Raw genomic sequence first — 26,103 nt, forward strand, 5'->3', positions numbered from 1 at the left:
GGGAATTCTGAAACCAACCACGTAACTCGTGTGGCTCTGCTCATCAGCCTCGCACTAAACCCAGAGCCTGACTGACCAGGTGACACATGGTCTGTGTGCACCTGTCTGCACGTCTGCAGAGTCCCCCCAAGTCCGTCGCCCGGCTCCTCAACTTTCTTCAAACCTGAGGTTTCTCTCAACGTTTTAACCTATTTTGATGTATGAATGTCTAAGCAAGTGCAAATTCTTACATTACAAAGCAAAACACAAACATACAAGGAAAACATGAGCGAAGCCTGCAATGAACCTCTCTCCAGAGGCGAATCCTTTTTATTTTTTGCAGTATTTTTTTCAGTATTATTCTCAACTTTAAAAGTGAGGCAGAGAGAAAAATTTAGAAATGCTGTCAGTTTTATTTCCTATTTGCAGATGGAACGACAGAGCTGAGCCCTGCCTCACGAGGGCAGCGGGGCCGCGGGAGGGCTGAGAGAGTACCTGCCGAGGCCGTGAGCTCTGGGGCGCCAGGCTCTTCTCCCGGAAATCAACACATGAAGAGTCCTGTCGGCGCTCTGCCCTCTGGGGAGGAGAACCCGTGTCCTGTCCCACCCTGCATTTAAGTCCAGGACGAAGGCCTTGAGGCAACCGGGGCAGCTGAGCAGAGCTGGATGGCGGGGAGGAGCGAAGGGCGTGGACCCCACCGCCGAGCACCCCGCCGGCCGGCCAGCTCGGAGGCCTCGACCAGACGCCGACACCATCTGCACCTGACCCCGCACCTGACGTGGGAGTGCTGAGGGGGCCGGTCACTTTCCCCCTTGGGACACATTCTGATTGGTAGCAGGGCGAGGGAGCTACTCCAGAGCAAGGCGGGAGTGACCTGGGTTCACCCTGGCCCCACAGGCATGGGCTCAGAGCAGATGTGCCGCCCCTGTCCGCGGCCCCCCAGCCGGCTGCATTTGACCTTCTCTCCCCGGACTTCTCACCACCAGCCCTCCTGCAGGGCGGCCCTCCTGGGGCCACCACGCACACAGCAGGACCTGCCCCGCAGTGGCGCCCTCACCCTCCCCACCCTGCTCAGGTCTTCAACCCTGCTCCACACGTCACAGCTGGCGCCCCGTACCCACGCTGTACATGGGGGCGCCTCCCACCCCCGTGAAGGCAGCATGTGCATCAACACCTGAGAGTGCCTGGCAGGAAGACGGCACCCAAGTATTTGGTAAATATGCAAATCTCTAGTTTCTTCTGTCTTCCTGAATGCGTATCTTACGGCATGTGAAATTCTTCCTGAAATGAAAGTGTCTGAAAGAAAACCTTTCTGAAAACCATCATGACAGTATCATTAAAAACGTTTTAGGGGCACCTGGGTGGCTCAGTCGGTTGGGCATCCGACTTCGGCTCAGGCCATGATCTCATGGTCTGTGAGTTCGACCCCCGCATCGGGCTCTGTGCCGACAGCTCAGAGCCTGGAGCCTGTTTCGGATTCTGTGTCTCCCTCCCTCTCTGACCTTCCCCTGTTCATGCTCTGTCTCTGTCTCAAAAATAAATAAGTGTTTAAAAAAAAAAAAAAGGTTTTAAAGTTCAGCCTATGACAGACTTATCTTACGTGGATTAAGGTTTATTACCTAAGATTTCTGCACAAAGATTTACATAATGTAACTTGTCATCCAAAAACACGGTCGAGAACAGGAGGTGGGACAAACAGATATGCGTGTGTCCTGCCCTGCGGGCGGCGGGGACAACAGGGGATGGACACCCGGCCCCGTGTGAGGACTGGGTAACACGCACCAGGCCCCTGGACACTCGGCAAAACAAGGGTCACCGGGGGACAACCTGCTGGGCTCAAGCAAGTGAACAAAGCCAGTACCTCTAAGCAAGTCTGCGGTCCATACACGTCCCAGATCTTTCTTCTTCGGACATCGATCCCTCTGCCTGGGTGCTGAAATGATTTCAGAAATCAAAGGTTAACGGCAGCGCATTATTACAAATTGGCAAGAACAAATCAGACTCTGCAGGTACTGCCACCGGCATGAAGCACAAGAGACCCTTAACCTCCACGGTTAAGGCGCCCGCGGTTTCTCGGCAATTCAACACACACCCGTGCCCCTCCAAGGCACAGGTTAAGAACCTGTGCCCCGCTAAGGGTCACCGGGAGTCTTCACGAAGGGGAAATGCAGTCAAGGAGCGGGCACACGTCCAGGGCCAGGGCCCCAGAGTCAAGTGCAGACCCCAGCACGTCTGCCCCTCCAGCTTGCCGGCAGGCAAGGCTCGTCCTCCTCAGCTGCTCCTTACCAGGCACGCCGTGCCCGCGCCCGCCAGCTCTCCAGGGCCACCGTGCTTATTTCCAAGTCAGGCGGAGAAGGGGATGCACAAGGAACCCCGTCCTCCTCACCCACCAGCCTGCAGTCACCACCTGATGTGCCGACATCCCACAGACAACTTGGGAACAGCTGTTAGAATTACGAACTCAGTTTTCTATTTTTGTTATTAATTTTTGTTTATTTTGAGAGAGCGAGCACGTACAAGAGGGGGAGAGGCAGAGACAGAGGGAGAGAAAGAGGGAGGGGAGGGGAGGGAGAATCCCAAGCAGGCTCCGAGATGTCAGCACAGAGCCCAACATGGGGTTCGAACCCACGAACCGTGAGATCACGACCCGAGACAATATTAAGAGTCAAATTAAGAGTCGGACGCTTAACCGACATAGCCACCCAGGTGCCACGACCTTGTTTTTTTTATAGGGCAATTAAAAGTACATTGTAACAGCCCCGTTTTAAGTTCCTACAGTTGTGGACAGAACGTGTCTGAGACAGGAAACAATGCTACCCTCAGAAGAAATCAGCTCAATCAGCTCACGGGGCGGGGCGCCTGGGGGGCTCAGTCGGTTGAGCGTCTGACTTGGGCTCAGGTCATGATCTCACAGTTTAGGTTCGAGCCCCGCGTCGGGCTCTGTGCGGACAGCTCAGAGCCTGGAGCCCGCTTCGGATTCTGCATCACCCTCTCTCTGCCCCTGCCCCACTCACACTTTCTGTCTCTCTCTCAAAAATAAACATTAAAAAAAAAAAACAAATCAGCCGTGGTCCCCGTGACGAAGTGTGAAGCTGCCAAGCTAAGGCGACTCCGCTCGGCGACTCCACAGGAAGGCTGACGCCAGCTGGAAGCACCAGCCTGGGCGGGTCGTGGCTCGCACTTACGCGGAACCGCTCCCGGAGGCGGGGGCTGCTCTAAGCACTTCCTGCCTTTACTTCACGGGCCCAGAAAATGGTGCAAGACTCGGTATGGCAGTGTTCCATCACAGCGTAAAAACTGTCCTCCGAGCCGGACTCAAGCTTCTGGAGGGCAGAGTCCACCTTGCCTTCCACTCCCTTCCACTGCCTTGACTCCCTTCCACTCCCTTCCAGTGTCCCAAAGAGGCACCTGACAGCAGAAACCGCCGTGCTGCGGGCTCTGTCGTTCTACAGGCGCGCCCGCGAGCCCTGTTCTACGTGGCGCCAGGGCCGCCGACTCTCCTCAGTCACGAGTCTGACAGCCAGGCGGACTCTGGATGCGGCTCGTACCGGCAGAGAAAGAGCTCAAGGGCCCTTGTGCTGGACCGGAAGACACTTTAGAAAAGGAGCCAAAACGGCCAGGGAAGTGCACTTTACCCCCTCAGCGCTCAGGATGTGAACCAGGAGACCATTTCCGCAGCCTAGGTCAACAAAGGACTGCTTGGCTGTCAGGCCCAGCTCAGCTCTCTCTTCTTCCCACAGAATCTAATTAAAAAAAAAAAAAAAAAAAAGAGAATCAGTTCCTGATTCACTTCTTCCAAGAGTCATTCAGACACAAACCCCATGTGGGATTACAAATCACGCTTCCAAAACAGGTAGAGAGGCCTCGTCTGTGGCCCTGGGCTTCTGTGCGCGTGTCGGACAGGTGAGCGGAGGGAGCGGAAGGGGTGTCGGCCCCTGCTCTTGCCTGATGCTGTGGGGGCATCGAAGCTTTCTTCTTCCATCAAGAGTCCACAGGAAAGTGGTCATCTCTGGGCAAGAGCTTTACAGATTATTGTTTGTTGGTGTCCTCATGCTTTCTCTATGTTCTTCAAGACTATCTACTTTGATGATCAAAGCAAGATATGCCGTTTCTAAACGGGCGATGAGAATCACAGAGGAAAGGAAACTGGAAATTATCTAGACTAAAATCAAGACCATCAAGTCAGAGGGCACATTTTGGAGCCGGTGAGCTAGCTAAGGGAAGATTCAGGACTGGAAGGCAAGTGCCTATCACATGGGCCCCGCCAGCAGCGAGGGCCACCCAGCGTGTCCACGGCGACGGTGAATCAAGCAGGCACCTGCTAAGCTGGAGTCCCCACAGCTCGGCTTCCCACGACTCAGACTCGTTCCACACTCACGCAAAATCCGACTGCTGCACCTGTTACCAACCTGGCAAGCAGAACCAGACACGCCCCAAGGTAGGGAATTCGACACGTGCGGTTCCCTTCGGTACGTGCTGTTCCCCGCTGACAGCTTCTGCCAGTGGCGACCTTGCCCCGCCCCACAGGAGCTTAGATGACGACAGCGGTCCTTACCAGCAGGTAGGCAGCAATAGCCACATCTTCATACACAAACTTTTCAGGATCAGTAACTTCAGGCCACACCTGAGAAATCGGCAAGAGCATACGTAAATTGTTCTCCCAGCACCTAGCCATCTTGCTATACTTAAGTATCCCCATAAGGCACAAGTCAAACTCATCAGGCTGTAAAACTTAAAAAAATAAGCTCATTGCAAAGCAGACACTTAGGATCACTCTGCTGCAGTAAGAGATCCGCATCAAGACACATAAAACTTGTACCCTGGATGCATCACAGGACCCGTCAAGGGCAATGCCGTCCAAGGCAGGATTTTCCAACAAGGACAACACACGTAAGACATTCAGATGAGACCACAGGACATCAGAGGAAAGCTCTCGGCCATGCCTTCCCTGACGTTTATGTAGATGAGGAAAATGAGCAAGGCGCCGGGCGAGGAGAGCGAAAGGGTCAGGAGGTCAGAGCTCTAGCCCTCTAGTCTGTTGGTGACTGGCTGTCAGCTGGTCCCCATCTCCCTATCTGTAAAGCAGGGACAAAGCCTGAGGGGAAAACCTCAGCCGCCACACACGACAACGGTCAGGTGCTCTCACAGCTGTGCAACACCAGCTGCACAAGCGTGACACCCCATCGTCGAAACTAGCAACGTGCAGAGGACATCTGGCAGAAGAGGAAACACCAACGACAAGGTTACACATTCTGTCCTGTTCTGGATTCTGTTTCTAGGCATGGGGGATTAGGCAGGGCAGTCTGTGTGACTCAGGACAATTTCAAAGGCTGGAATAACAGAAGGTCCTTTCTTGAAAGAACCCAACAGTTAGTAAGATAATGAAGGCCTCACAGACCAGCATCTGGAAGAGGAGGGTCCCCAGCTTAGGTCGGCCAGGTGCCCTAATGAAGGGTCACTGCCTCCAGCCTGTGACCTTTGGGGCACCCTGTTACACGACAACAGGTAACTGAGAAAAAACCACACGTGGAAAGGACAGGTCGTGGTTCCTTCCAGGAACAGGGCCGGACCCTGGCAAGGGCACAAGAGAAGTTCAGCCCCATTAGTGAGGCTTTATTTCTTCCTCTGGGTGTGAACACGGACGTCTGCTGCTACCTTCTTTTTATGTCTTCAATATGCAGTGATAGACGTGATCTGAAATGTATCTCCTTTCGGAAAATATACGCTTTCGTGCTTTAAGTTTTTATGTATTCTCCTTAAACATCCTTAAGTACGTCCTAAGGAAATGTGGCAATTTAGTAACTAATCTTGAAGTAGTTTCAATTAAATATTCCCTCTTATTCGCTTGGAAAAAAATTCGCAAAGCGCAAAAGAAAAGATCCCTCTCCGTAACACATCTGTCAATATTTTTGCGGTTCGCATCCATACAAATCTCGAAGTACAGCCCGCCCGCAGTGGGGGCCCGTAAGTGGGGATGTTCCGCCGTGATGTCTGCGTCGGGATAAACTGGAAGGTCTACGGGAGAAACGACTTGACCCGCCTGACCTGCTGTCTGGTCACTGCCACCCATCGGAACAAGGGAGTCACAAACGTTTTCCCCAGAGTTACCTTGACCATGTCTTTATGCTTCTCCTTAAGCGCCTGGTAAGTCTTGCTGTATTCGATGATGGAAATGAGGGACAGGGTGCTTTTAAACCCACTTTTCTTGCTCCCCACAGACCACCTGGCCAGCCTGGCCAGCAGCTCTTCCCCCAGCCAGGCGGGTTTGGGGTAAACAGTTCCGTCTGAATGCCATCTTTCTGGACAGAAAATTAAAATAGATATGAACCTTTAAAAATAAGAGAAACACGAATAAGCAGGGCTGGTTTCAAGTCCTATTTGTACGTTAACCGTTTACCCCAAGAGTAGAGGGCATGTTAACACAACGATTGGACCTGAAACCCAAAAATCTGGAACGAGTTGCAGAACTTTCACCCAATGGAGAAAAATGCACGTTTTAAAAGCAGGAAGACTTCTCCTGCCACCAAGGTTAAAGATGCCTTTGCCCATCCCACGAATCCCATCACAAGGATCGACGACCAATAACAAAGCCCCTCTTACCATCTGCCTCACACACTGACTAGCCAGCTTCCCAACGTCCAAGGATTCTCCTCCCATTCTCATCTTCCACATTTTCACAAGGGCAACTCAAATGCGAGCACACCGGTCGCTAAAACTCACTGGCCGAAGAGCTGAGTGCTCAGTCGCAAAGCTAAGCACAGGCACAGCCCCGGGCAGCTCACAGGTTCACCGTCTCCGCGTGTCTCAGGGCCCAGGCCAGCCCGCAGCTCCGGGTGCGGGGACCCACGGCACACAGGCCGCACAGCAGGCCCTCACCGTCTGCGGGAACACACGAGCAGAAGCTCACAATACCCCTCTGAGGGCCCAACGCTGGCGGCACAATAAAGGGGAGGGCAGCACGGAGCTGGTCAGGCAGAGAGAAGGGGCCCCTGAGGGTAAGCAGAAGCACAGGCAGCCGGATGAGAGGGGCAGGGCTGGGGAGGGCGCGAGGCGACAAGGGCAAGCGGCCAGCTGCCCCAGAGGGAGCAGGGACCTGCGGGCTTTTTGCCGGCGTGTGCGTCGGAGGGACACAAGTCATTCCTAAGTAACAGGCCCCGATTCTCCACGACAGATGCACCCCCGCGAGGTCACGATGCGGCGAGAGCCTGGGCAGGACTCGGGCTGCACCCCTTTTCCACTCCCTTCACCTTGGAAGCTCTCCCGCTGGGGCCCGCACACCTTGCCAGGCCCTTCCCTGCTCTTCCCTGGGCCTCGTGCCCTTTCCCTGGGTGTCCCCAGAGTCCCCACGGCCACTCCCTCATCCGCTCAGGCCTCACGTGCGACGTCCCCTCCTCGGAGGCATTCCCCACGCACCCTGCGTGGACCGGATACGACACCGTTCCCATGTCCCCTCGTTAGGGAAGGCAGAGACCCACTTCACCTGTTTTATGGTACTTCGCGGCACTCAGCACTACCTGGTGGCAGAGCGTGTAGATGTGTCGCCCCGCGAGACCCACTCACCGCTCTACCCAGTGCTGAGCACGCGGCGGGCACGCGCCAACACTGCCGCGACGGAAGGTGCCGGTGGGGAGCATGTGCGGCGGCCCCACCAACTCCCACTTAACTGACGCTCAGTATCTGGTCCCAGTGCCCAAGGGGATGTGAGGGACGGCTGCCCGGTGGGGCAAGGACAGGAAATGCCAACCCGGAAAGATGGGGAGCGGGCAGCCGAGTCCGAGTCCTCAGGACGTCAGCCCAGAACGTGACCACGACGCATCACCTGCACGGGGCACTGCCAGGGCCGGGCCCCGCTGGGCGCCCTCACAACAGACCCGAGCAGGAGCCTTCAGTGCTCACCTAACAGCTCGGCCATCAGCACCCCAGGCGACCGCCACGGGAGACGTGGCTTTCCCCAAGGCGCCTGCGCTCGCTGAGGCAAGGGCCTGGGGCCAGGTCCCTCGGGCAGTCTCTAGAAAATTCAAAGAGGCTTCACCCGTGGTCCTTGAGGAGGGGGGCCAACGTGGCGGAGAAGTAAGGGGATCCACACTTCCTGTGTCTCTCAAACAAAGAAGTGCTGAAGCCAAAGGACTTTGAACCCCAAGAGGCTGGCAGGAAAAGAGACTGAAACTACCGGGAAGAAAATGGGGAAACTTGAGAAACCCTAAGTGGGTGACTGTGAACTGGGGGAGATAAAACGGGCCGTGTAGGCACGAAGGGGAGGGATCCCCTTCTTCCGAGGGACAAAGGGAAGAGAGAGAACGGCTGGGGAAGCGTAGGGCTGTATCTGGACAAGAGAGAAACCTCGGGCCGGGACTCAGAGGGGTCCCATCTCTAACCGCGGGGCTTTCATCGGACTGGGGCCGGCTCCCTGTTCACGCACCTGGGGAGGAGGGGAGCCGGCCGGGTTCGGGGTCGGTCAGGGGCGCGGTCCGCAGTAGGAGAAAGCGGCCCCCTCCCTGGAGCGCTGTGGGAAAAGACAAAGCCCGCCCGCGTCCGCCGCCCCCGGGGTTCGGTGGGGAGGCTGGTAGCGAGGTCCGCAGTAGAAGGCGGTCCTCCCTGAAGCGCGGGGGAACAGACACGGCCAGCGGGGACCACGTATCAGGCCGCATGGAGAGGCGCTTCCCCAGCACCAGAGCACACGGAGCGGGACTCTGAATCCTAGCCAAGCGCAGGGTCAGGGGAGTTGGCGGAGCGAGAAGGACCGCCCCGTCTGCGCCCGTGGCACAGTGAGGACGACTCAAACGGGGCCTACCGGGTCCGCGGAGAAGAGACTGGGGGATCGCCGTCCCCCCCCCCCACCCCCCAACCACCACCACCACGGCGGGGCCTCAGGGATCAGTCCTGGGGCCCACGGTGAAGGCGGGACCAGCCTACGCCAAGCCACGCCCCTCCGCACTGGGTGACCGCGTATCTCCCGGAGCTGGACAGACCCTGCGGACGGTTCCCCCAGCCCAGCGATGCAGCGTTGCCTGGATTAACTCTAGGTCACTTCTGGATTTGGAGCTATATTCTTGCCCACCCCCCCATTTCTCCTCCTCGTCTCTTCCCTCCCCCAGGCTGGTTACTCTGGTTATTGGTCTGTCTAAACAGACAAATTTAACGCATTCTCTTGACACGTTCCACACCTCCTTCTTTACGCTCCTTTCTCTCTCTGGAATAATCAAGCCGTATAGTTTCTCTGTCTGGGTAACCGTATCTTCCTTTCTTTTTCCCCGCCTCCTTCCTTATTTTCCTCTCTCTCTCTCTGTCTCTGGACCAAGCCTTTTAGTCTCTCTGCCTGGTCAATGTTTATCCCACCCCCCACTCCTGTCACTTCTGTCTGTTCTCTTCTGTCAGCACCTCCACCCTGTTCTTTACTTGTGGTCGGTGCTTCTGGTTTTCTGCTTTTGGATCGTTTTTAGTTTGTTTTTTGTTTTTGTTTACTTGTTTGTCGTGTGTGTGTGTGTGTGTGCGTGTTTTCGTCTCCTGTCTGTCTGTTCTCCTTTCCAGGGCTACTCCAAGGAACGAATCAAAGCACACCTGGTGGAGGGTCCAAACCATCACTATGAGTAGGAAATAAAATAACCAAGGTCACAACAACAGAGAGCAAGTAACAATCTCCTGAAGGGCCAGGCCCCGGACGGCGTGGGACCCTCCTTTCATACACCAGTGCCGGCACGGGCAGAGCACACAACAGGCTTTTAAAAGGCAAAAGGGACAGAAAAGTAGCCGAAACGATGAAACGGAAGAATTCTCCTCAACAGAAACTCCAGGAAGAAGTGATAGCTAACGAATTGATCAAAACAGACTTAAGCAATATAACTGAACAAGAATTTAGAATAATAATCATAAAATTAATTGCTAGGCTTGAAAAAAGCATAGAGGACAGCAGGGAATCTATTGCTACAGAGATCGAGGGCCTAAAAAATACTCCCGATGGATTAAAAAATGCCATAAATGAGGTGCAAAATAGAATGGAGGCAGCCACAGCGTGGACTGAAGAGACAGAGGGTAGAATAGGGGAATTAGAAGATAAAACTATGGAAAAAGAGGAAGCCGAGAAAAAGATTAAAAAATCCAGGATTACGAGGGGGAGAATTAGAGAACTAAGTGATTCAATCAAATGGAACAACATCCATTATCATAGGAATTCCAGAAGAAGAGAGAGAAAAAGGGGCTGAAGGTGCACTTGAACAAATCATAGCTGAGAACTTCCCTGATCTGGGGAAGGAAACAGGCATTGAAATCCAAGAGGCACAGAGAACTCCCTTCAGAGGTAACTTGAATTGATCTTCTACACAACATATCATAGTGAAACTGGCAAAATACAAGGATAAGGAGAAAATTCTGAAAGCAGCTAGGGATAAACGCGCTGTAACATATAAAGGGAGACCGATGAGACTAGTGGCAGACCTGTCTACTGAAACTTGGCAGGCCAGAAAGGAATGGCAGAAAATCTTCAATGTGATGAACAGAAAAAATATGCAGCCGAGAATCCTTTATCCAGCAAGTCTGTCATTCAGAATAGAAGGAGAGAGAAAGGTCTTCCCAAACAAACAAAAACTGAAGGAATTCATCGCCACTAAACCAGCCCTACAAGAGATCCTAAGGGAGATTCTGTGAGTGAAATGTTGCAAGGACCACAAAGGACCAGAGACATCACTACAAGCAGGAAACCTACAGACATCACAATGACTCTAAACCCGTATCTTTCTATAACAACACTGAATGTAAATGCACTAAATGCTCCAATCAAAAGACATAGGGTATCAAAATGGATTTTTTAAAAAAGACCCATCTATTTGCCATCTACAAGAGACTCATGACACCTTCAGATTGAAAGTGAGGGGATGGAAAACTATCTATCATGCTACTGGAAGTGAAAATAAAGGTGGAGAAGCCATACTGAGATCAGACAAACTAGACTTTAAAGACTGTAACAAGAGGGGCGCCTGGGTGGCTCAGTCGGTTAAGCGCCCGACTTCGGCTCAGGTCACGATCTCACTGTTCGTGAGTTCGAGCCCTGCGTCGGGCTCTAGTGCTGACAGCTCAGAGCCTGGAGCCTGCTTCACATTCTGTGTCTCCCTCTCTCTCTCTGCCCCTTCCCTGCTCATGCTGTGTCTCTCTCTGTCTCAAAAATAAATAGACGTTACAAAAAAAAAAAATTAAAGACTGTAACAAGAGATGAAGAAGGGCATTATATAATTATTACAGGGTCTATCCATCAAGAAGAGCTAACAATTATAAATGTCTATGCGCCAGATACGGGAGCCCCCAAATACATAAAACAATTAATCACAAACATAAGCAACCTTATTGATAAGAATGTGGTAACTGTAGGGGACTTTAATTTTTTTTTTTTTAACGTTTATTTTTTATTTTTGAGACAGAGAGAGACAGAGCATGAATGGGGGAGGGTCAGAGAGAGGGAGACACAGAATCTGAAATAGGCTCCAGGCTCTGAGCTGTCAGCACAGAGCCCAACACGGAGCTCGGACTCACGGACCGCGAGATCATGACCTGAGCCGAAGTCGGCCGCTTAACCGACTGAGCCACCCAGGCGCCCCAATTGTAGGGGACTTTAATACCCCACTTACAACAATGGATAGATCATCTAGACACACGGTCGATAAAGAAACAAGGGCCGTGAATAATATATTGGATCAGATGTATTTAGAACTCTGTATCCCAAAGCAACAGAATATACTTTCTTCTCGAGTGCACATGGAACCTTCTCCAAGATAGATCACATACTGAGTCACAAAACAGCCCTTCATAAGTATACAAGAATTGAGATCATACCATGCATACTTTCGGACCACAATGCTATGAAGCTTGAAATCAACCACAGGAAAAAGTCTGAAAAACTCCAAAAGCATGGAGGTTAAAGAACACCCTACAAAAGAATGAATGGGTCAACCAGGCAATTAGAGAAGAAGTTAAAAAATATATGGAAACAAATGAAAATGAAACATTAAAAATAGACCTACCCTATGACCCAGCAATAGCACTGCTAGGAATTTACCCAAGGGATACAGGAGTGCTGATGCACAGGGGAACCTGTACCCCAATGTTTATAGCAGTACTTTCAACAATAGCCAAATTATGGAAAGAGCCTAAATGTCCATCAGCTGACGAATGGATAAAGAAGATGTGGTTTATGTATACAATGGAATACTACTTGGCAATGAGAAAGAATGAAATCGTGCCATTTGCAGCAACGTGGATGGAACTGGAGAGTATTATGCTGAGTGAAATAAGTCAGGCAGAGAAAGATACCATATGTTTTCACTCATATGTGGATCTTGAAAAACTTAAGAGAAGACCATGGAGGAGGGGAAGGGGGGAACAAAAAGTTAGAGAGGGAGGGAGGCAAACCGTAAGAGACTCCTAAATACTGAGAACAAACTGAGGGATGATGGGGGGTGGGGGAGAGGGGAGGGTGGGTGATGGGCACTGAGGAGGGCACCTGTTGGGATGAGCACTGGGTGTTGTATGGAAACCAATTTAATAAATTATATTTAATATAAAAACAAAAAACAAAAACAAAGAGGCTTCACCCAGGTCCTAAGAATTCCCAGCAAGCTTCTCTGCCTGCAACAGGTCCCCAGGAAGCCTAGGCCCCTCCTCAGAGGTTCAAGAATTATTAAATCCATTTCACAGACGGGAAAACTGGGCGCCACAGAGGCGACATACCCAAGGCCACACTGCTAATGGGGAAACCCAGCCCTTTCTGACCTTTCGGACTGCAAAACCAGGCTTCCCACTGTACTCCTCTCCTTTCTACAAAGCCATGTGCAAAGCCCCGTCTGATGAAACAGACACAATCCTCAAGGCTGTTCTGGAAAGTATCTGTACCCTCCAGATGTGGCTCCCAGGAAAACATGAGTGGCAGAGCGGTAAGTGAATTTACCCTCCCTCTGACTCGGTCATTTAAAAAACACCAAACAGAAGTCAACCAGATTTCACGCTTGCTGGACAGGCCCAAATGCCACACGGAACTAGGGGGTCCTGCTCAAGTACCACTTGTGTGAGAAGCACCACTGGGTACCCACTCCATCCAAACCATGGGGGAGCCTCAGCAGGAAGGAAAAAAGGAAGCTTACACTCACTCAAGTTACCAAGTTGCAAGAAATAAAACGAAAGGATTTGCAATTCTTTGACTTGGACGCTAAAACCGGTTGCTACTAGTTCTCAAGGCTTCACGGAACGCGAAGAACACAGACTCAGGCCAGGCGGTGACTGCCCCACCCCCACACAGGGGCCAACGAGGAACAAAGTCTCCCAGGAAGGTTCTCACACCGGGGCTGCCCCTTCAGTTCTTGCGGGGCCTGAATCTTGCAGCTGCTCAAACACCCGCCTGGAAACAAAGTGCCAGAGGAGGAAGCCACTGCTCAGGTCTTACCATTCTTCTTTGCTCCCACTGAGCCGGATTTGATACACGTTGTTTGTGTCAACCTTTACGTTCCCTTTGTCATCTTCCTCCAAAGGTAAAAATGTTACAGTTCCGTTGAGGACATCTGGGGAAGCGGGACACAGGGATAATCAATGAAACAGTCTGTCAGCATTTTAGCAGAAGCGTCAATAAAAACAGTAATAAATCAGCAGGCTTCTGCTCTCCCATGGCTCTTCCTCGCTCTATTTACCATAGCGCCCAGGAGGTCAGACATGCTCATATGTCTCATCCACTGCTGCATCCCTAGCCTGCACGGTGCCGGGCGCACAAGGGAGAAAGCAGTCCTAAAGCCGGCAGTCCTGGGGCGCCTGGGGGGGGGGGGGCTCAGTCGGTTGAGCCTCCGACTTCAGCTCAGGTGATGATCTCACAATCCGTGAGTTCGAGCCCCGCGTCGGGCTCTGTGCTGACAGCTCGGAGCCTGGAGCCTGTTTCGGATTCTGTGTCTCCCTCTCTCTCTGCTCCTCTCCCCCTCCCCCTGTTGTGCTCTCTCTCTCAAAAGTAAACTTAAAAAAACAAAAAACCCGGCCCTCCTTGTAGAGGAGCCCTGCCTCTCCCCTGCAGCGAAGCCGATCTGGTAACGCTGACGTCCAATCTGAAGGCCTCAGGGGCACGGACTCACCCCAAACCTCTGTCTTTCCTTAACTGTCACTTCTCTCACTCTGCGGAGCCCACCACCACCCCCTACTCCCTCCCTCTCCCTTTCAAACGCAGGTCAACTCTGCACAAATGCAGGTGGAGCTCAGTTCAGGCCCGACACCTCTCCCTACTGCAATAATATATGTGTAATTAAAATCTGTAGCTCTCCTTGCCGCTTTAACTGGCGTCCGCCTTGACCTCGGGCACCTCTCGCTACCGGAAACACTCCCACCTTGCACGACAACTTCTCTCCTCGGAGCAGCAAGCGGGCAAAGCGGGCTTGTTTTCGGGATGACGGTTCTGAGAACCACGTCGAGCTCGCTCGGCGCCTCTGGCTGCGATCCCGCACGGGCCCCGGTGAGGAAGGCCAGCAACTCGTGGCTGCCGCCGGCGAGGCTTCGGGAGAAATCGTCCCACAGAGAATCCAGATCCCAGGCGGAGAAATCGCCCTCCCCGGCTCCTGCCTTGTCGGGCTGCCCGGGGCCCTCTACGAGCAGGGGCGCCGCGGCTGCTTCCCCGGGGCCCTCCCCTTGCTGGCGCCGGTGCCGGGACTCCTCGGGCCCGCGACCCGGGCCCCCCTCGGGGGGGCGCGGACCCCGTCCGGCCGCTCCCGGCTCCTCCAGCTCGGGGCCCGCGTTGGGCCTGCGGCCGCGGGGCGACACCCGGGGCAGGGCGGCCCTCCGCCGGGCCTCCAGGCGGACGCCACACAGCCGCTTGTTGGCCACCTGCGGCTTCTCCAGCCACACGGCCACCGCCTCCCAGAAGCCCCCCGGGAGCAGCTCCCCAGGGTCGCGCACCGCCACCCGGCCCACCTCGGCCATAGTCCAATCGCGCCGAGCTCCCGGCGGCGGCGCGCCGCGATGACGCACCCGGCGGCGCCGCCTGTGACGTCACGGGGCGGGGCGCCGGGAGCGCGCAGGGGCTAGCGCGCGGCCACGCGCCTCTTGCAGGGTTCCTGTCCTGGGCCTGCTGGGGACGGCCGGTCCTCCAGTGTCGCCCGCGTGTCCCCCCGGGAGGACCCGGGCCCGCCGAGGGGGACCCACATCTCCAGCAGAGCCTGCAGAGTCTGTGCCGTTACCAGAAGCCCCAGATAGCCCTCGTCCTCTGTGGGCTTTCGTCCCTCTTGTTGGGACTTTTGCCCTTCGCTGAAGAGTCTCTGTGGGAATCCAGAAGAAGGGAACCCTGACCCAAAGCGGGTGATTTGTCGGAGACACGAGCACGTACCCGTTCCTGTGGAATTCAGTGAGACCTAAAAGGAGGCATGGAACCTCGTGGACACAGCCGTTCACGCCTTCCCTTTTAGTCTTGGACCGTGTGCTTGATTTTCATGCTGTCTCTCCGGTCAATCTTAAAAAACGAATAGCCCCCCATCTTACTAGCAAAACGAGTTTGTTCGGGAAGAGCAGAGAAGTTGCAGGCCGGGCCGTGCAAGCTACGGGGAGCCAGGGCCAAGTCTGGAGACACGAAGGAAAATTCAGCGTATGTTAGGTTTTCAGGAGGAAACCGGGAGGGAGTTTTAAACAAAAGTTCAGGGGAGAAGAACACGAGGTTTGAGGTTGGACAGTTTCTCCCGGGCTGCAAGCCATGCTTCCGCGTGGTTGCTGGGGTGGGCTGGGGATCTTCCTTCGTTCTCTTAAAAGTAGGAGATGGAATTCCTATGTGCAAAATGTCCTCTCTCGTTCAAATGATTCTTCTCTGCCGGTGATCCTGGCTGCAGCCAGAGATACCTGGGTGAGTGCTCCCCCTTCAGGGCCACCTCACTCCATTTTAATGAGGCTTTCTTCCTTTCCCGGGGCTGCTGGAACCAAGAACCACAAACTGGGTGGCTTCGAACAACAGAAATTTATCCTCTCGCAGTTTCTGGAGGCTCTAGGAGAGAGCACTTCTTGCCTCGCCCCAGTTTCTGGCAGCTACCAGCAATTCCTGGGCTGCGGCCATGCAACTCCGGTGTCTTCTTCCGTGGTCACACAGCCTGCTCTTTGAGTTTCTCTGTGTCTCCTCTGCAAAGACCCTATTTCCAAATAAGGCCACAGGTACAGGGGATGAGGACCTTGACATGGTTTTTCGGGCAGGACATAATACAACCCCTAACTCTTTCCCAACAGGTGTAGTCTGGTTAGAGCACCCGCGATGAATCATTACCGATCTTACCCGTTGCTGATATGTGGTGGGAGGTCTGGGGGAGGGGGGAGCAGACCTGGGTGCGCTAAGCATTGAGAATGCAGAGCTAATTAAGAGCCTGCATTTGACAAACCTTCAGGGCGACCATAGAGGCAGACATCTAAGACGACGGCTATGGAACATGAGAAGTGCAACATTCAACACAGGCACGGGGTTCAGAGGTTACAGAAAGAGGGAAGTTTTCTATGATCTAAGGCTCTTCCTGTCTTGAGGGGAGGATTCAAGCCAAGGCTCAGCACGGCCTTCTCAGCAAGGCACACTCAGTCCATACACCGGCACCCGCTGTAGTCTAGAAGGCAATGGGGAAGCGCAGGGGGGTGGGGGGGGAGGAGGGCTGGCCTCCCTCCTACAGGCGGTGATCGTAGCGATTTTGTGCCAGTGACGCTTCAGGTCACTTTGACACCAGGCACCTCTGACGTGTCCTGCATGTGGGACTCCACCCAGGTGTTGGGGGTGGGGGGATTTTCTCGGTAACAGACCTTCACTACTTTTCTAGGAGCATGGGAGCTTCCTCCTCGGTCCCCAAGGACTCTCTCTTGGGATGCCTTTTAACCCCCTGGAAACACTTCGGGAAAGGACTAATGTCCTCTAACTCTGCGTGGCCTTAGTAGGGACCCAGCAGTTAGATCTCTTCTGCAGGGAACAGGGCAAATGGACCGAGGTACCCCAGGTCCAGGCCTTCATGCCTCTAAATCGGGGCCTAAGGGCCTCTTATTATCTAAACAGCCCTCCTCCGAATAAACCCAGGTTGCTGGAGGAAATACAGGCCATCCCTGACAAAGGGGACGCTACTCTTTCTCACTGTTCCTCCTCCTAATACATGTGGGGGCTTCTCCCTCATTCATTTCCTGGGTTGATGGCTGTAATTGGAACCACGGTCTTTGGTGAGTCTGCCTCAGGACGGGGACTTTAAGCAGCTGCCGAATCTCCCTTTGTTTCGGGGAAATGCCCAACTTGGATAGCATGGTTCCACTTTGGTGGGGGGGGGGGGGGCGGGAAACACGGCTTCTGCTCATCCGTCTGAGCTGATTGAAAACCAGGAATGCTCTTTCTGCTTCCTGACAGCACCTCCCCTCTTCTGTCTCCTCCTGTTTCTGCACCACCTCGGGTGCAGCCTGCATAACTGGTTCTATGCCACCCTTGGACTCCGTGCCTCCGGTAACATTGGCTCCTTCTCCCACCCTGGAGGACCAGAAGCAAAGAGCACCCCCTTGGACTGCCCACTTCGGATTTCCCCACCGGAGTTCCCAGGTTAAAAAAAAAAAAAAAAAAAAAGACAATGGGGAACAGATTGATTGACTTTTTTTTTTTATAACGTTTACTTATTTTTGAGACAGAGCATGACTGGGGGAGGGTCAGAGAGAGAGGAGACACAGAACCTGAAACAGGCTCCAGGCTCTGAGCAGTCAGCACAGAGCCCAACGCAGGGCTCGAACTCACGGACCGCGAGATCGTGACCTGAGCCGCTCAGACCCTTAACCAACTGAGCCCCCCAGGCGCCCCTGGATTGATTGACTTTTAAGTGGACCCAGGTTGAACATAATTTGAATTCCATCTAATTTAAGTTTGAAATGGACACGTCGTTAGAGTTATCAGCATTAAATATGAAACTCGTGTTCTACCTAGGTTTGCTAAAGGTCAAATAAGCTCACGTGATCTCTGTTGAAATTAGCAAAAGGATGACTTGATACAATGGTGGCTTTTGTCTCTAAGTTTTCGTGGGTAATTGTTAGGGTAGCTTTCAAAGTCTTTGGTAACCTGAAGTTTCAATGTTTCGTTTGGATGATAAACTGGGCTTGAATCCATTGGACAGCTAAGTCTTTCGTAACTAGGATAAAATGCTAGAGCATTGATTACTGAGCATAAGGTTTATCTGCTTTTGACTCCTTATTGCAGAGAAACTAAGGATATTTGGGTCTGTTGGAAAACATGCTTTGTGCTGAAGTGTATCCACAAATTCGCCATCTAAAGAATTCTGGTGTAACAGTTCACGATTGGTTACTACTTAGTTTTCCCCGGAGACTATGGTTCCTAAGCATTAAAATTCTGCCAAGTGTAATTGAGACTGACGGAAATACGGGAAGCAACTGTAAGAAAGATGTAAGGTGTGGAAACACATTTGTGTTGAAGGTAAAAGAAAGTAATCTTATCCTAAACGAGACTGGTTGTTGGGAGAGAAAGGGCTTCGGGCAAAATCTGAACGCGAAGGCAAGTCGTGGAAGTTTTGTGAAGGGAAATCTTTGGAAAGGAGTTTTATGTGTGCTCAGGATGGACTAAGGTTGAAATGAATGGACTTTTAAAGTTTACTGGAATAAGATTGAAATTCTGCCTTCTCTCGGATACAAAATTTTCTTAGATTGTTGGTCTGCTCTTGGTAAGAAAACGTGCGCAGAACTGTTTCCTCATTTCTTTGCCCAATTTTTGTGTTTTACTTTACCAGGTCTCTGATGATCCGTAACCTTATTTAACAGGACACCGTTGGAAATACAAGGCTTTGACTGCAGTGCCATATTTCAGAGGGACATACATGGTGTCAGATATGACCGAACAGCGTTAGGGAACTAAGGTTGACTCTCTGAAGCGTGGCACCAGTAGGGTCCCTTGGAAATGTTGGCCTGATACCTTGCTTACAGAGTTCCCAGCAGCCTCACCAGGTGAGTACAGCATGTCACTTCCTGGCAGGTGCAGGAACCTCAGGATATCTTGGGGACCTGGTGAAGAGGAATTCACCCAAATTTACAGGTATTGCAGGCCTGTCTGATGTAAGTACTTGGCTTGGCTTCTGGGCCAGAGAGGCTATTAAAAGTTCAGTTGAGATTCCTTATAAAAGTTTCAGCAAAGGCAACTTTAAGAGATCTACCTGGGGGCGCCTGGGTGGCTCAGTAGGTTGTGTGTCCGACTTCAGCTCAGGTCATGATCTCGCACCTCATGGGTTCGAGCCCCGCGTCGGGCTCTGTGCTGACAGCTCAGAGCCTGGAGCCTGCTTCGGATTCTGTGTCTCCCTCTCTCTCTGTCCCTCCCCTGCTCGTACTCTGTATCTCTCTCTCTCTGTCTCAAAAAAATAAATAAACATTAAAAAAAAATTTTTTTTAAGAGATCTATGTGGCCAGTCGCTATTTTTGCTGAGCTTAGGTAAATAACTAGGCCACATTTGTTAAAATCGGCCTTGTTTTTGCAAACAAATTAGTCTTAATTTGACTCTCTCTGGAAATAAGGGTGATTTGAGAGAGGAAAACTATGCAGACATTGAGTTCTCGTCCTGGTTTGTCTTTGAATGTTTGTTGTTTGCCTCAGCTAGACAACTTGAGGTACACTTAAGAGAATCTGCCACAGTAGCTCGGGTGTAGACAGTCTTCATGCTTGTATTCTGTGGGGGTCACAGGCCCCCACGGGCATATGATGATTTGAACAGCTGGAAAATGAGGTGGGTTCCCCAGCAATTGTATGACTCACCTGTCACCTTGACCAACTCCGTGTAGCCGGGATGACAAAATTGCTCCTTAAAAACCAAAGCGGAACCCCCCTTCCATGGGAATAACTGTGGACTTGTGGAGACAATGGATGGTTCCCCTTTCCCTGTGATTGGTTTGGACGGTGCACTTGGGAATGCCCTTATGTCCCGAGACAAGTCTCCCACTTGCCAGTGATTCCTCATAATGAGGATATTATGAAGGCTAGCCCTCAAAGAGGGCTTCTTGATGGTTTTATCCCTTAGCCATATTTGTCCTAGGAGCCACCTCTATTGATGTAAAGTTGAAAATAGAAGCGTTAGCCGAGCATACAACAGCCCTCCTGGGAGCAGAAGCCTCAGAACTCACTACAGGACCGTCCTTGCCAGTGAGGACCCCACATCAGGTCCAGGGTGTCTCGGAGACCAAAGGCCACCAACGGATGACCAGAGGCTGAGTTATTAAATACCAGGCTATGGTTATAAACACCCCTGAAATGATACTTAAAACCTGTCAGACTTTCAACTCAGCTGCCCTTGTGCCTGGGCCTGATGGTCGTACTTCCGTGTCAGAACGTGACTGCTCACAGATTATTGTTTATCCTAGCCGATCAGACTTAAAAGACTCCGGTATTGAAAATGCAGACAACAGTTGGCTTACGTGATGGCAGCAGTTTCACGGAAAAGGGTGTAAGAAAAGCTGGGCCCACCGTGGCCAATCTGACACAGACTGTTGTGGTCAAAGCCCTCCCAGCAAACATGTCTGTCCAAAACGCAGAGTTGGTAACACTCATTCGTGCTTTACAGGTGGCAAAGGGCCTCAAAATTATTATCTGTACATGGGCGCCTGGGTGGCTCAGTCGGTTAAGCGGCCGACTTCAGCTCAGGTCATGATCTCGCGATCCGTGAGTTCGAGCCCCGCGTCGGGCTCTGTGCTGACGGCTCGGAGCCTGGAGCCTGCTTCCGATTCTGTGTCTCCCTCTCTCTCTGCTCCTCCCCCGTTCATGCTCTGTCTCTCTCTGTCTCAAAAATAAATAAAAAGCGTTAAAAAAAAATTAAAAAAAAATTATTATCTGTACCGACTCCAAATATGCCTTCCTAGTCCTATATGCCCACGGAGCACCGTGGAAGAAAAGGGATTATGATCAAGCCCTGACTCCCCAAATAGAGGCCTGAAATGATTACTCTTCTTGGGGTTGTATGCCTACCTAAGGAGGTAGCTGCAATTCTCCTCAAAGGACATCAGAAGGATAAGAACGTAGGATCTGAAGGAAATTATTTGTCAGGCTATGTGGCCAAGAGATGGCACAGAATAAATATTAAGTCTTACACCGGTCTTAAGTCCAATGAAGTCCATAACTCCAAGCTATTCGGACAGCCCAGGAATAGCCCAGCTATTCACGTAGCCCAGGAACGAGGATACTCAAAAAATGCACAGGACTGGCTTAATAATCAGGGAAAAAAATCTTTACACCCCAAAAAATAACCAAAGGAAGATAATACGGGGGTTACACCGGGCTACTCGTTTGGGTGAAAAGGCCTTGGAACAGATGGGTAACAACACCTTTGAGGGAATTAACCACTCGCACGAAGCGAGCCTGTCAATCATGTGCTACTCGCAGGCAAGCAAACCCAGAGGGTGCAATTCACTCCCCCCGCCCCCTTGAAGGCCAGTTCCCAGGCGGCAGACATATCCTGGAGACTGCCGGCAATTAGATTTTACACACATGCCATGTTGTAAACGATGTAAGTACCTATTGCTTTATGAAGACCCCTTCACTAGATGGATAGAGGCCTTTCCTTGTGGAACAGAAAAGACCACTGAAGTGACAAAAACCTTGCTAAGAGAAATCGTCCCTCGATTTGGACTCCCTCCGTCCTTTGGACTGTCCTTTTAAATTTTTAAAAAATGTTTATTCATCTTTTTCTTTTTTTTTAATGTTTATTTATTTTTGAGACAGACAGAGACAGAATGCAAGTGGATTGGGGCAGAGAGAGAGGGAGGCACAGAGTCTGAAGCAGGCTCCAGGCTCCGAGCTGTCAGCACAGAGCCCGACGCGGGGCTCGAACTCACAAGCTGTGAGATCATGACCCGAGCTGATGTCGGACGCTCAACCGACTGAGCCACCCAGGCGCCCCAAAATGTTTATTCATTTTTGAGAGAGAGACAGGGCGGGAGCAGGGGAGGGGCAGAGAGAGAGGGAGACACAGAGTCTGAAGCAGGCTGCAGGCTCTGAGCTGTCAGCACAGAGCCTGAGGCGAGGCTCAAACTCACAAAGCGCGAGATCATGACCTGAGCTGAAGTCAGACGCTTTACTGAGCCACCCAGGCGTCCCATAACGGACTGTCTTTTATTGCACAAATAGCTCAGCAAATGGCTCAAGCCTTAAAAATTAATTACTATTTTATGTTTGGCCTGGCATTCACAGTCCCCTGAAAAGTTGGCTTCCAGACCCGAATGACCCTTGCTATCCTCACTGCAGCTCAAGGAGGCCCAGAACCAGATGGCTGGCTCCCAACAGGGCCCAATGGCTGTGCAGCTCTAACCTGTGGCCACGGCTTCCCCCAGGCTGGATAGTACAGGCCACTGTACTCTGGGTTTTGCCTGCCCGGACCCATTATCAAAACCATCACCAACATAGCTAACCCTCCAAATTTAAAACGACAGTGGACACGCTCTGTTTCTAAGGCATGACCACGGAGCATCCAGCTTTGTTCCCTCTCTGGGACTGGAGGATGTTGTTTGGCACGTGGAAGCTCCTAATAAGTATGCAGCCAGAGTCCTAAATGACACAGAGTAGCATTTCCCTAAGAAATACTCAGATAACACAAATGCATAAGGCAGTGTTGCAAAACAGAATGGCGTTAGATGTTTGAACAGTTGCACGAGGTGGAACTCGTACTCTCATAAACGCAGAATGCTGCGTGTACATTCCAGATGGCCACAGGAATATTTTTGGGTTTCTGACTGACATGAACACTCAGATTGGCTCTTTAGGCGATCCCTGTCTTTCTTTCAATGATTGGTTAAACTCTTGGACTGGAGAGGATTTTTATCAACTACCAAAGGACTCTTATTTGGGCTTATTTTTAGTTCTATTATTATTCTTATTTATTTTAGAGGGAGAGACAATGAGGGGAGAGGGGCAGATGGAGAGAGAGAATTCCAAGGAGGCTCGATGCTCAGTGTGGAGCCCAACATGGGGCTCCGTCCCATGACCCTGGGATCATGACCTGAGTGGAAATCAAGACGCAGATGTTCAACTGGCCACCCAGGCACCTGATGAACTTCTTTTTCCTTTTGTTATTCAAATCCTGTTTTGCTGTTTTCTCCCTTGTCTCTCCACCTGGTGCTGAGACCCCTTGGCTGCCATAACTTCAAGCCTACAGATGACCCCTTCCACTCAGGAAGATCCGTACATGCGATCTCCCTTGGATTCAGCTGCCTCTGCCTTCCTTCCAAAAGTCCCTAACCCCCACCCAACTTTAAAGTATATAATCCGTCGTCTGTCGCAATCCCAGGGCAGCTCTTTTCTGCCCACAGTTCCTGTCCATGTGCTTTAATACAACCACTTTCTTGGGGCGCCTCGGGGGGCTCAGTAGGTTAAGCGTCTGACTTTGGCTAAGGTCATGATCTCACGGTTTGTGAGTTCGAGCCCCGCGTCGGGCTCTGGGCTGATGGCTCAGAGCCTGGAGCCTGCTTCCGATTCTGTGTCTCCCCCTCTCTCGGCCCCTCCCATGCTCATGTTCTGTCTCTCAATAATAAATAAACGTTAAAAAAAAATACAACCACTTTTTTTGCACTGAAGCCATCTCAAGAATTCTTTCTTGGCCGTCAGCTCCGAACCGCAGCATTTTCCACATATCCCAACTAGAAGTCTGGTTTGGATGGGAGTAACAGCTTCACAACTGTGAAGACGCGTTGTCACGGAACAAATGAGAAGGTATTGCAACGTGCGGTGGGAACAGAGACAGACTTTCCAAGCGTCAGCTGAGCGTCTCCACGAAAATCGCCCACCGGCATCTTACATGTCACACATCTCAACACTGAACTTGTCATCCTTCTCTTCCCACGACCACTCTGCCCATCTTTCAGTTCCCTTTCAACGGAAACCTTCGGACTTCTTCCCTGTTCTCTCTGCGGTGAATTGCCAAATCCAGTTGACTCTGATGTGATTTGGTGTGATTCGGGATCCAGGAATGAAGGGTCAAGAGAGAATTCTTGAGATGTTTGTTATGCATTTAAAAAAAAAGAAAAAGAAAGGTTTATTAAAGCTTGGGGACAGGGCCCACAAGCAGAAAGGGCTGCTGCCCTGGGATTGTCAGAGCAATTGAGTATATACTTTTAAGGCGGGGGTGGGGGTACGGGTGTCAGGGATAAAGGGAGTTTCCCAAAAGACCTTCACGTGTTGAAGGTGACTCACAGATCCTGGAGGCCTGGCAAAGCTAAAGCGGTTTCTCTGCTAACAAAGGCCTTAACTTTGAAACCACGTGGAGTTCCTGGGGGAATGTCACGCTCTGCCTGCGTCAGGGATTTGTCCATGGGTTCCCGGCCAGAAGGACATTTGATTCTACCTACGTTTCCTCTGGCCTTTGAGCTCCACATCAGGTTCGAGCTCTATGAGGCAGGCTCCCATGCCCTGCGTGTCTTAGCTTGGACCTCCCTTCCCCCCCCCCCCCCCAAACAGCCCGAGACCAGGATTTGGGTGCAGGTGACCCGGCAGCAGGAGAGAGGCCCGGGGCAGCGAGGCGGGGGTGGGGGCAGAGCGCGGGGCTGCGGGCCGGGGCGCCGCTGCCGGGGGACGCTCGCGGGGACTGGGCAGCAGGCCGGGTCTGGAGCGGTCTCGGGCACCTGCTCCAGCTCGGTCACCGGAAAAGGCGCAGGCTCCGCCCGGGGGTGTCAGGCCGGCGCTCTGGAGTCGGCCCGGGGCCCCTGCACGTTAGGCAAACACCCCGATGCAGTTAGAGAGGGGCCGGGAGGAGCGCCCGCCCGCGCCCAGAGACGGCCCCGCCAGCCTCCGCCGCGCGCCGCCTTTTCGCTGAGCCCGGAGGGCGTGGGGGCGGCGCGGGGTGATGACGTCAGGGCCGGACGGTGGGCCGGAGGCGGTGCGCGCGCGCGCGGGCCAGGCCTTGCAAGCGCTCGCCCGCGGACGTGCGCGCGCTCCAGAGGGCATTTATTGGGGGCCCGCTGTGTGCGCTGGACCAGCTGCCGGGAGGGCGAGCGAGATCGAAGGTCGGACGCCGTGGGGCCGCGGGGCGCGCGTGGCAGGGGACGGAGTGCCTGGCCCGAGCTGGGCGGGCGGGCGGGCGGGCGGGGGGGGGGGGTCATCCTTCTCTTCCCACGACCACTCTGCCCATCTTTCAGTTCCCTTTCAACGGAAACCTTCGGACTTCTTCCTTGTGCTCTATGCGGTGAATTGCCAAATCCAGTTGACTCTGATGTGATTTGATGGGATCCGGGATCCAGGAATGAAGGGTCAAGAAATTCTTGAGATGTTTTTTATGCATTTAAAAAAAAAAGAAAAAGAAAGGAGGTTTATTAAAGCTTGGGGACAGGGCCCCCAAGCAGAAAGGGCTGCTGCCCTGGGATTGTCAGAGCAATTGAGTATATACTTTTAAGGCGGGGGTGGGGGTGGGGGTACGGGTGTCAGGGATAAAGGGAGTTTCCCAAAAGACCTTCACGTGTTGAAGGTGACGCACAGATCCTGGAGGCCTGGCAAAGCTAAAGCGGTTTCTCTGCTAACAAAGGCCTTAACTTTGAAACCACCTGAAGTTCCTGGGTGGGGTCGGCAGGTGCAAAGATCCTGGGACACAGTCCATTCCCGCGGTGGGTTGCTGGGGGCGAGACGGCAAGCGCTGGGGACCCGGCCGCTAAGCGTGCGAGACAGTTTGAGGAGTGCGGACGTTGCCCCCCCGAGGTCACCACACAGCTGTCCCCTAAAGGGAGGATGATCACATCAGATCCGCATTTTAGAGTCACCTCTTGTGCCCCCGAGAGGAAAACTGAGCGAAGGCGGCTGTTGCTCTTGCAGTGATTCCCTGCCGGGGACTGCTCCAGTGCCCCTGTGAATTGCAGCAGCCTGGATACTAGACAGCAGACCAGCATTTCCGTGTGGTCACCCTGACACACAGAGAGGTGAGGCGACAGGCTGAGTTCACCCAGCTCGGAAGCCAGCGCTGACTTTGGCATCTCAACGTCAGGCATTGTGGCTCCGGAATCCTTGGTTGCTGACAGCTGCACAATCTTGCGGTGATGTTGGTGACCCCTGGTGGCATGGGGACCTAGGGATCTTACTGGCTGCTTTGGGTCATGGGATTTGAGACCGGGTGTGATACCAGCTGTGGATCTTGGGCGACTTCACGCCAACAAGCTCCAGTCTGCTCA

General features: G+C 52.6%; 2 protein-coding genes across 5 annotated transcripts in view; one reads left to right on the top strand and one right to left on the bottom strand.

The window, feature by feature from the left end:
* The window catches only part of TRMT44 (tRNA methyltransferase 44 homolog), a 29,689-nt gene extending 14,736 nt beyond the window's left edge, over nucleotides 1-14,953 (bottom strand). Inside the window, exons 1-6 of one of the 2 annotated variants that reach the window (XM_060655507.3) lie at nucleotides 14,322-14,953; nucleotides 13,403-13,517; nucleotides 6,088-6,307; nucleotides 4,535-4,603; nucleotides 3,615-3,722; nucleotides 1,841-1,912 (exon numbers count right to left, since the gene is read on the bottom strand). In XM_060655507.3, the coding sequence (XP_060511490.3) occupies nucleotides 1,841-1,912; nucleotides 3,615-3,722; nucleotides 4,535-4,603; nucleotides 6,088-6,307; nucleotides 13,403-13,517; nucleotides 14,322-14,910 (1,173 nt within the window). In that variant the 5' untranslated portion in view covers nucleotides 14,911-14,953. The remainder of the gene's footprint in view (nucleotides 1-1,840; nucleotides 1,913-3,614; nucleotides 3,723-4,534; nucleotides 4,604-6,087; nucleotides 6,308-13,402; nucleotides 13,518-14,321) is intronic. The other variant, XM_060655506.3, reaches the window with a different exon arrangement.
* Nucleotides 14,954-24,829: 9,876 nt separating this feature from the next.
* ACOX3 (acyl-CoA oxidase 3, pristanoyl) overlaps nucleotides 24,830-26,103 on the top strand; it is a 41,839-nt gene continuing 40,565 nt past the window's right edge. For all 3 annotated transcript variants that reach the window (XM_060655503.3, XM_060655504.3, XM_060655505.3), the window contains exon 1: nucleotides 24,830-24,951. The gene's annotated coding sequence lies outside the window, so the exon portion shown is untranslated. The remainder of the gene's footprint in view (nucleotides 24,952-26,103) is intronic.

The sequence above is a fragment of the Panthera onca genome, chromosome B1, assembly GCF_046562875.1.
Source record: "Panthera onca isolate mPanOnc1 chromosome B1, mPanOnc1 haplotype 2, whole genome shotgun sequence".
Classification (NCBI taxonomy): domain Eukaryota; kingdom Metazoa; phylum Chordata; class Mammalia; order Carnivora; family Felidae; genus Panthera; species Panthera onca.